Source organism: Alosa pseudoharengus, unplaced genomic scaffold, assembly GCF_046254945.1.
Source record: "Alosa pseudoharengus isolate Yale_2024_CS ecotype anadromous, Long Island Sound unplaced genomic scaffold, YU_APseudo_1.1 YU_APseudo_1.1_scf_2, whole genome shotgun sequence".
Lineage (NCBI taxonomy): Eukaryota > Metazoa > Chordata > Actinopteri > Clupeiformes > Clupeidae > Alosa > Alosa pseudoharengus.
In genome coordinates, this window is record NW_027468663.1 from 56,552,959 (window position 1) to 56,563,230 (window position 10,272).

General features: G+C 39.1%; 2 protein-coding genes across 3 annotated transcripts; one reads left to right on the forward strand and one right to left on the reverse strand.

Annotated features, from left to right (window-relative positions):
- Positions 1-2,377: 2,377 nt before the first annotated feature.
- Positions 2,378-6,025, reverse strand: gnpnat1 (glucosamine-phosphate N-acetyltransferase 1). Of its 2 annotated transcripts, none has more exons than XM_076295595.1 (6): positions 5,912-6,025; positions 4,689-4,874; positions 4,371-4,433; positions 4,079-4,206; positions 3,885-3,946; positions 2,378-3,460 (listed from the first exon to the last, which is right to left on the reverse strand). In XM_076295595.1, the coding sequence occupies exons 2-6, from the start codon at positions 4,840-4,842 to the stop codon at positions 3,313-3,315; spliced, it is 555 nt and encodes a 184-aa protein (XP_076151710.1). In that variant the 5' UTR covers positions 4,843-4,874; positions 5,912-6,025; the 3' UTR covers positions 2,378-3,312. The 2 variants fall into 2 exon arrangements, with proteins under 2 accessions (XP_076151710.1, XP_076151709.1); XM_076295594.1 differs by having other exon boundaries at positions 5,908-6,025.
- A 77-nt stretch (positions 6,026-6,102) lies between these two features.
- coq6 (coenzyme Q6 monooxygenase) lies at positions 6,103-8,031 on the forward strand. The gene has a single exon (XM_076295596.1). The coding sequence runs from the start codon at positions 6,249-6,251 to the stop codon at positions 7,692-7,694; it is 1,446 nt and encodes a 481-aa protein (XP_076151711.1). The 5' UTR covers positions 6,103-6,248; the 3' UTR covers positions 7,695-8,031.
- Positions 8,032-10,272: the final 2,241 nt, after the last annotated feature.

Consider the following 10,272-nt stretch of genomic DNA (forward strand, 5'->3'; position numbering starts at 1 on the left):
AAGCAAACCCCTTTTTTTCTTGCAGATATTACTTAACTGAAATTAGTTTTTTGTAAAACACAAACAAATCTGAAGCAAACCCCTTTTTTTCTTGCAGATATTACTTATCTGAAATGAGTTTTTGCAAAACACAAACAAATTGAGTATATAAATACAGTTTCATTTAAGAAAAAATTACTACATGTCAAAATCACTTTTTTCAGTGTACTATTTGTTTTTATATTTCTTTTCGATTTGGCATATTTTAAACATGTTAAACACTTGTCCCTTGGGTTCACCGTCATTTCCACACCTCTGCATAAAATGCAATCCCAGGCTCAGTATTCTAGATTTGTATACTCATTAACCATAGCAACTGACACTCCAGAGGGATCCACATGGCTGAATGAAAGAATGATCCCAGCAGAGGTTAATACATAGGAGATATATCAAGGTAAATATGAGAAATACCGCGAGTATGTTTATTGTACGTCATTTCTGAACCGCTCATAATTCATTCCGATGGGAAAAATTCTGGATTTTTACCATTTCATTAGGTGTAATTTGAGATTATTTAATGCTAACTCTAAAACTAACACTAACAGGCTAGTCAAACATCAGATATTAGAGGGAAAGTGGGAAAATGTCATTTCCACGACCGTCTTTTCCACATCTGTCTCCATGGTAGTGATAGGTAGACAGGTTGGCTTGTTTTTGTTCGGTTGTGGAAATGACCATTGCTTTTGCCATTGTCTGGAAAAAATTCAAAAAATACATATTATTCCATAAAAATCAGCACAGCCAACTTCAGGGCAGGTATCTAGGCATACTGGGGAAACAAATTATGCCAGTAATATTTTAATTAAAAATGTTTCATTTTCTGAAAATGTTCAGGTCCAAAAAGTACCATAGTTGGAGAATCACCCTGTTATAAACTGTGAGAGCCAGGGTACTTTGACATAAGCTGCGCTCACTGTGATTTGGAAAATGGACAAGAATATGAAGAGTTGTCTTTGCCTTTGTGTAATGGAACTGGTTAGTCTTGAAGTCTTCAATAATTCGTTTACATGAAGCACATGATATTATGCCGATTGAAACGCATTCCACGTAGCTAGGTGGCTACTGGCTACCAGGCTCATAATTCACTTTTAATTGCAAACAGAAAATGTCTATCAAGCATCATGTCATTACATGCTTTTATTTCCAAAGGAATGAAAGCTGTTTGTGCCAACTAAATATCATGCTTATCATTGTTAATATTGTGCTATACATGTGGCACAAACAATGTTAGAGTTTGTGGACTAGCTCTGGCCATATAGCTATATTTAAATGGAGCTGGTAAAAAAGATCATTAGGAGAACGTGTGGACAGTGGCACACAATGGACTTAAAGTGACAGTGCACCATTTACAAACGAGTTAAACAGCATCACATGTGTAGTATTTAAGAAATGAATACTTTAAAACAAAATTACTGTGTCATTATTATCATTTAAATAATATAGAAGTGTTTTACTTTTACCTTTGTGGTTACTCAGTAATTTTGTGATTTATGCTGTATTTAATATGCCATATAAGAAGCTTAGTCTTTAGGGAGAAACTTTACTTTTTAATCGCAATTAATCTAGATTAATTCATTTCAAAATGAGATTCATTTGTTTTTTAATCGTTTGACAGCCCTAACAAAAACGTAAAATATTTAACCGCAGCAATTTACTAATTTAGCAGGCAAATCTGTGGCCTAGCACAGTGAAATGCCATCAGTCAAATTATTACTCATCCTTACAGTGGACGCTGCAATTTGGAAAAACAATATATATTTGCTGCTGTGCTGTGTTATAGCTATCTGTTTCGTACAGATTACTCAGGTATGCTCATGCGTATATTTCACAGGTATGCGCATGCCTATATCGTAAAAGCTTTCAAGACAAAACCATTGAACATATTTTAATCTGTATTTATAAAAAAAATACTGTAGATTAGATTGATGTGTTAAAATTATGATCGATAGTCTGATATTGGCATTATTAAGTGAAGAGTACCTGATGACTTGTTCAGGACTTGAAAAAGATTGGGACTTGGACTTGGACTCGACTTGGCTTTCATGTGACTTGGACTTGACTTGCCCTTCTCTGTATTTACTTGGGACTTGACTTGGACTTGACTGCTAAGACTTGGGACTTACTTGTGACTTGCCAAACAGTGACTTGGTCCCACCTCTGACTTATACTGAAATACAGACATGGTCATAACCTGTAGCATTTCAATTGTTGAAGTATAAAAGACAATCATTTAAGAAACAATTTACTGCACTGCTTAATTTGTGTTATGCACAGCAACTAATGACTGGATACTATACATTGTTTAGCCTCAGTAAAAAAAATAGAGAAACTGCTTAAGTTGAATAAATAAGACTTTAATAACACCTGGACATCAAAATAAAATCTTTCAAGTGCTTCTTCCATAACATGTTGACATGTTCATCTTATTTGAGCTGTCTGTCTCCATTACCATAACAATCCCAAATACCTCTCACCATGTTAATAAATTATAGCTCTTTTACACCCCATGTTTTTTTTTTCTAATAAAATAGTTTTTAAAAGGAAACAAAAAATCCATTGCTCAGAATAATATCTTTTTGATAGATGTTCAACCAGAGGTTCAATAAGAAACACATTTAGACCAGTGATCAACTCATCTGGTCTCATCCATTACAACACCTTATGCCACAAATCCGAGAACAAAATATAAAAGTAAGGAGAAAAACCCAAACTTGATTTTTTTTTTGTTTCAATATATATTAAGATATCTGTTTCAATTGCAAAAATCTTTGGATACTTCAACTGAGAAAAGTTACAAAATGTTCATGACATAAATTACATTCAAGGCAATTAACAGTAGGGCCTTATCTGTTTTCATTCAAACGTAAACTGTCCCAAACAAGTCTATCCACATTGTTGTGCATGAGTGAATACCAACCCACATGCAGACTGATAGTATCTCTGTTTGTCTTTCCATTTAGGGATTGACTTTTGGCCCAATTTCAAGACATTAAATACACGGCTGCCTACGCATGCATGCCAGTGAGTGTCCACTTCACGATTTTCCTGCTATGGCAGAAATGCCTTCTTTCACCAGGTCCTGAACCCTGAGGATGAGGATGATGAGGGTAGGTAGAGACACTCTCATGGCCAAGGTAGGCTAGTTCCACCAGTGCATTATGGGCATGATGAAGAGGGGGCTTTCAGGGGACCGCGCCGTGCCACACACACACACACACACACACACACACACACACACACAAAGCCGATTCTCCACAGTGATGACCTCAGAGTTCAGTCGAAGAAGCGACACTGCATGTAAGACTCCTCAGAAACAGAGTAGCCAAACTTTTTGTAAAACTCCACATTGGTTTTGGCACATTCCAGTGTTATTTTGTAGCACTGCAGTTTCTTACTGAGGAGGGTGAGGGTCGACACTAACCTGCAATAAATAAAAAAAAAAAATCATTTTGAACGCGGTGCCACAAGTGAAGTTAAAGCATTACTTTTCACAGTAAAGAGAAATTGAAGGCTGTGGCTTGCAAATAGTACGTTTAAATGAGAGAGATGGCAAAGTGGCCACAAACATCTTTAAAATCCTTTCTTTTTCAGACACATAAATCTGTAGATGAGGTTTATGCTCATCAATTTATTCTGATAGATGTTAACGTAATGTATTAGTAGCTTTTTCCCTCCAAGTAAATTACGTTGCCTGCCATCTTCCAAGTACACAACCACATTTAAGCTTTATACAGTCTAAATGGGTTTTAAGTCATACCCTCTTAAGGAGCTACAGACACACAGCCTCGCTCTATGTGAGTTCTGTGTTGTGGGCTTCATAATGTTTTTAGCGATACAGTACTTACAGTTTGCCTAGCTGTTTTCCTCGACACGTGCTGCTTACAACCACCTCCTCAACTCGTCCTCTCTGACAACACACAGACACATATGTGAAGAGATAGCTCACTTCACAAGGTATTCAGGACATGTCCTTTCAATACATCAAAACAAAAACTAAATAACGACTACTTCAATGGATACAGATGGAAGCATGGGGTACCTTTGCACAGCTGTGGATGAATTTGTGTTCTATGATCAAAGTTGCCGTGGCAACAATTTGTCCGACTTGTGTGTCCTCTACCACTACGACGTAATAATCGCCAGACCTTTTCATGTGCTCAAAGTTCTCTGTAATTTGTCAAATCACAGCAACTTACACAAAACTACAACACAGAACAAATTCACAGTAGTAGATTGCTTACATATAATTAAATATTGTGAGGTTTACGTCTGCACCACATATTCACAGTATGCAATATCGTACAGAATATTATGACCACAAAAAAACTTACTGATAAACTGCTCAGGGGTCACCTCTCCTGCCACTGTGAGCTCAGATAACACTTTGTAGTATCCTGAAACATACAAAACTATAAATGTCATGTCACATTTTGGGGAGAGCATCTTCACTTTGACTCAACCACTACTTGACAACCACCATTCATAGAGCAATGAACATTGCTTTTACCACAGATTTGTGATAATGGTATGTCTATGACTTCTGTTCAGTGCCATTATTGTTAATTGTAAAAAAGATGTCAACAAATAAGATCTGTGTGTAGTTGACCAAGTAACTTTTACAGAGCTGGAAGGGGCAGTGCAAATTGTACCTCTGTTAAAATCAGCTGTGCAGAGGGGCCGTAGGACCAGACCCTCCCCAGGCTGAGTGGGGGTGATGGGGGGAGAGAAGGACACGGCACTGGCCTCCAAGTCCAGTTCCTCCAGAAGGGAGGGTTCGAATAGGGGTGTCTCGTCCAGCAACATTCCAGCAGTCTGGGGGGCACACACAAAGCCACCTGCACATAGTACAACGGAGTCATTAGCACAAGGAGCTAAGAAGCAAATAACGTCCTCCTGTAAGAGCTTGAAGACTACATCCACATTACTCCTCCTGACTGATCATTTAGCCTGAATAATGTCTATTCAACATCTGGAAAGTTAGAACTAGCTAGTTGGTAGTTCATTGCCCCCTGTGCATTTTGATAAAGCAAATATGTGCTATGTAATAATTGTTGGAATACTACATTTAGAGGCTTTGAGGATTACATTTCCAGGAACAGAAATGGTAATTTCATACTTTAAGGCATCAATCATAAATTATTAAGCTTATCTTTTTAAGTGAGGCAATTTAATTTAATGGCATGTGCTCACTCAATCTTCTTTACAAACACTTCTGTGTGCGTAACTGTTTTTTTTTTATGGTTTCCTGCTAACCAGGATATGGAATTTGGCACCTGTCAAACTACAGAATAAAGACTGCTTTCATTCATACACTGATTCATACATACAAACCTACTATGTAAGTAGTTAATTTTAGTAACTAGACAACAATCCTCTTTGCTAGACCAATAACTCATTTGTTCTGTTTCGCTATCACTTTAAGACAGCAACGTTAACTTTAGTTTAAAAAACTTCCTGTAAAACCTAGCTTATGTCACACCAAATGTCTGTTAGAAAAGGTAATATTTTCATCGTCAAGAGAATGAACTTTAAACAGTTTTAATGTCTTAAATCATACTTGACACTGATGTGAAAACGAGATACATCCGTGATATACACTGATTTTTGTTTACCCTTCCCTTGAGTGACAGACACAGGATAACTAGAGAACATTAGTAACATACTGGCCATGGCGGTTAGCGTCACACAACAGCGAATGCCTGACTGAAACCATCAGGAACAGTGCACATTTTCTGGATCAAGCCCATGGCAACGAAATCCAACAAGGAAAATAGTTATTTGCTAGCTGGCTAACTGAACAGCTAACATCTTCTAGATTGTGCAGCAATAAGAGTTGTTTCAAAAAGTATTTAGAGGGACTTTACTTACTCACAGAAAACGAAAGTTTGAGACGTCGGCAGAAGCCTTCTTAAATGAATGAGTACCCAACCAAACCCCAAAGACAGAAAAGTATTTCAACGTGACACATTTCTCCCTCCCACTGCCTGCCTGCACGGTAATGACGTGGCACACAGACTAGGAGACAGGGCGCGGTTCAATGACGTCAAACATTTCTCCTGTGGATATGTGTTGACGTTAGCCTCACGCTAGCAGGCAGCGAGGTAGTATCGAAGGAGGCTAAAGGGTACAGGTGTTACAGGAGTGGCTATAACGTTAGTTTAACTTTAAACGTAAATATAGCTGGACGAGTTACGTGTGGTAACGTTACAATGTTCAACTTGATTAAGTCCAAGGCACTAAACGTGTCGTGGCAATGCTGTGGAGCCACAACAACTCAATTCAATGTTAAAAGACTAGCAGGAATGACCCTATCACGGAGACTAGAATCAAGCAGCGCTAGGGAAGAGGTTTATGATATAATCATATCAGGAGGAGGAATGGTGGGAACTGCAATGGCCTGCTCCCTAGGTATGGATGCAAATTTGGAAGGGAAAAAGATTCTCCTGCTTGAGGCGGGCCACAAGAAAGAAATGGATAAGCCCCCTGAGACTTACAGCACAAGAGTCAGCTCAATCAGTCCTGGTTCAGCCACACTCCTCAGTGGTCTTGGGGCATGGGATCATGTCATGAACATGAGATGCAAGCCCTATCAGAGAATGCAGGTTTGGGATGCATGCTCAGATGCCCTCATCACATTTGAGAAGGAGAACTTGCAAGAAGAGATGGCTTACATTGTGGAGAATGACATAATTGTGGCTGCCCTTACTAAACAGCTGCAGACCCTGACAGATAATGTTGATGTGAGATACAAAACCAAGGTGGTAAAGTATAATTGGCCAAAGTGTTATCAAATGGCTGACTCCAACCCCTGGGTGCAGGTCTCACTGGCCAGTGGAGAGGTTCTGCAAACGAAGCTTCTAATCGGGGCTGATGGACCAAACTCCATGGTGTGCCGAGAGGCTGGGATCCCTAAAGTAAAGTGGAATTACGATCAGTCTGCAGTTGTGGCCGTACTTCAACTGTCAGAGCCAACAGAAAACAATGTTGCTTGGCAGAGGTTCTTGCCAACCGGACCTATAGCCTTGCTTCCCCTTTCCAACACTGAGAGTTCCCTGGTCTGGTCCACCAGCCATCAGCATGCAGAAGATCTTCTAGCGCAGGACGAAGAGAGCTTCGTAGACGCCATCAACTCTGCATTTTGGAACAATGACAACCACACAGAGCTGACTGAGACGGCGGGGTCCATGTTCCAGACTGCTCTTTCAGTTCTGATGCCCTCCGGGGCACCTACGCGGCAGTTGCCCCCGAGCGTGGCAGGTGTAAGCCCTAAGAGCCGTGTCATGTTCCCACTGGGCCTGGGCCACGCCTCTGAATACATCCGCCACCGTACGGCCCTGGTGGGAGACGCCGCACACCGCGTACACCCATTGGCTGGTCAAGGTGCCAATCTTGGTTTTGGGGACGTGGCCAGTCTAACACAAATCCTCAGTCAAGCAGCTTTCGATGGAAAAGACGTGGGAGATATGCAGCACTTGCTGGAGTATGAAACAGACCGACAACGACACAATCTACCTATGATGACTGCAATTGACCTATTAAAAAGGCTATATTCAGTCAACAATGTCCCTGTTGTGCTGTTGCGAATGTTTGGTCTACAGGCTACTAACTCCTTACCTCTCTTGAAAGAGCAGATTATGGCCTATGCAAGCAGATAACTTTCTATCCCAGTATACTATCCCAGGAATACGACATGTCTATTGCACTGCCCAAAGTGTAAGAATGTATACTAATACACATTTTTATACTGACATTGACATTACGGTTTCATTTTCAGTAGATGTCAAGTTTTTTCCACAGTCACTTGTGTGATATTTGAGTTTGATTGGTGAATATGATTCTTCATACAATACCAGATGTTATATGTTTTGGTATGACATGTCCTTACACAAAACCTTGTTATGTGAATATGTTGCAACATGAAAAAAGTACTGATCATTTCAATGTAATAAACAATTGTTTGAATTATTATAAATTATAAAAATAATAAATAATAAAATCTCCTGTGTAAGGTACTAACTATTGGGAAATGTTTTCTTCATTAGGTGGTGTTGTTTATCAGTAAGATAGAAAGAAAACAGACATTTATTTTGTGGAGCGAAAAAGGTATTGGGTCTGCCAATTTGTCATTTATTATGACCGCAGCGAAGCGAGGTTTAGTCAGATTTTATTTTTTCTCTACATTTAAAAAAATAAGATTCAGATTAGTCACGTTACAACACAGTAGACATATATACGCATGGTGGGTGGGGTTGTATAAAATGTATATTACATGTGAAATGTATGACCTAATCATGTTTTGGTACTTGTTGTCTAGCAGATACCAGTGAGAATTGAGTGTGCATAATGCAATTCAGTGAGACAGTTAGAATCATATATGCCTTTCAGCGTGACTTATTTTTGTGGAAAACATTTGCTGGACTGGGCGGCGGTCATATTTTGTACCGCTCTGCGGTACATCTAGTCTGAACAGTTGCTGTTTGCTTCTCATTTAAAAGGTAATGTAAAACAAAATCACTAGCTTATATGTTGAATGATCTATTTTAACCGTTTTTAATGACTAAGGCCCCAGTGTACATCCATTTACAGGAAGAGAGTAAAGACAATCATAGATCTCATTATCACTAATGACTTTTGATGTACTGTATATTCCTTGCAGTCCATATGCAGTAATGCAGTATTTTGGACATGTAACTGTGTTGTACTTAAGAAAAACTGCCGTATAACTGCAGTCGTTTGCTATTTTGTATGGATGGGAAGTGGCCTTTGATGGGAAGTGGCCTATTGATAAGGTACAGTGTTCAGCCATGAGTTTGTTAGTCTTCATTCAGATTCTGGGAACCTGAGTGAATGGCTGCTTACTGGTCCGAAATATCCCACACCACTTTTCACTGTAAGTGTAAGGTTTGCGTTTTTATTGTTTTGCCTGAAAAGCACAGGTTTGGAGACAGTTCCATCAAAACAGTTGCATAGCCATGGTAATAATTCCATGAACATAATAAAATAATACATTTAGTTTTGTCATTGTCTAAAGGCCTGGTATGTAGATGAGGAAAAAAACTGTCTCAACCTTTCAAGTCCATATCATGCATACTCTATGCAGAAATCCTTGAGGTCATCAAGTTTAGGTCATGTCACTTGACTCCAACATCTGATACTGTAAGAACCTAATGGTAATTACGCTATGGCTCAGCTTCAATCCATAATTAGGGATAGATCGACCATGAGGCCCCAGTCAGATTGATGGTCCATAGTCATTGGGCGGAGACAATAGCTACAGTAACCCAAGAGAGCCATTAGAGAGCTGGGGGTTCACATGCCAGATGCTGTAAAGCCAAACATTGGAACGATGATGGATGATGTTGAAGTAGAAGATGGCCTTTGTTTATTGGACATCTGACGGTACCTGTAAGAGGACAGTCAGAGTGGTGATCACAAGTCAAATCATGTCTGCTGTCAAATCATGTTGTTCAGTGAGGCTTGACTTTGATCAGGATTTTCAATTACAAACTTGCTGTTTTTTTCCCTGTCTGTTGTTAGGATTAATAAAGAATTATATTGATTAACACTATATTTATCTAAGAGTTTTTTTTTTTTTTATCGTAAACTCACTTGTTTTTGTTCTGTGTTAAACAGTAATGCTGATATGAGACACAATAAATAAAATAAAATAAAAACAGGAAAATCCTTTTAGCTAATTAATTGCTTTTTGTTTTTTCTCTCATTAATCACTTTTTAAATTCTTAATTACGCCTTGTCATTAGTCCCCAGGAATCACAGAGTATGGATTTTTGGAGCACAATTTACCCATGTGGATAGAATGGCCATCTACGAGGGTGTTCCAGGATCCCTGGTGTTCCTCTTCTCTGTTGAAGTGAGTGTTTGCACACCTCTTCTGTTGAAGCTATGTCCCAAAGGGAGGGGAGGGCGATTTCTCATGTTGTATATAAACACCAGCTGATCTGCAGTGTAATATCCCATAGTTGCTTTCATTAGCGGTACCCCTGCATGGCTGGCTTCCTATTTGCATTTCTGTGCTTTTCTTGGTAACAAGTATGACTGAAAGAAAGGATTGAAAATGCAATTAATTTTGTGGCACCTCAAAGTTTAATTTGCGAGGTTGTACAGATTTTTTATTTTGGTCTCCTGGCTGGTAGTATCACAGCTGCATGTTGATCACTGTTGTAAAGAAGCATGCTTATGCTGGCTGCATACAGGCACACAGCTGCATGTTGA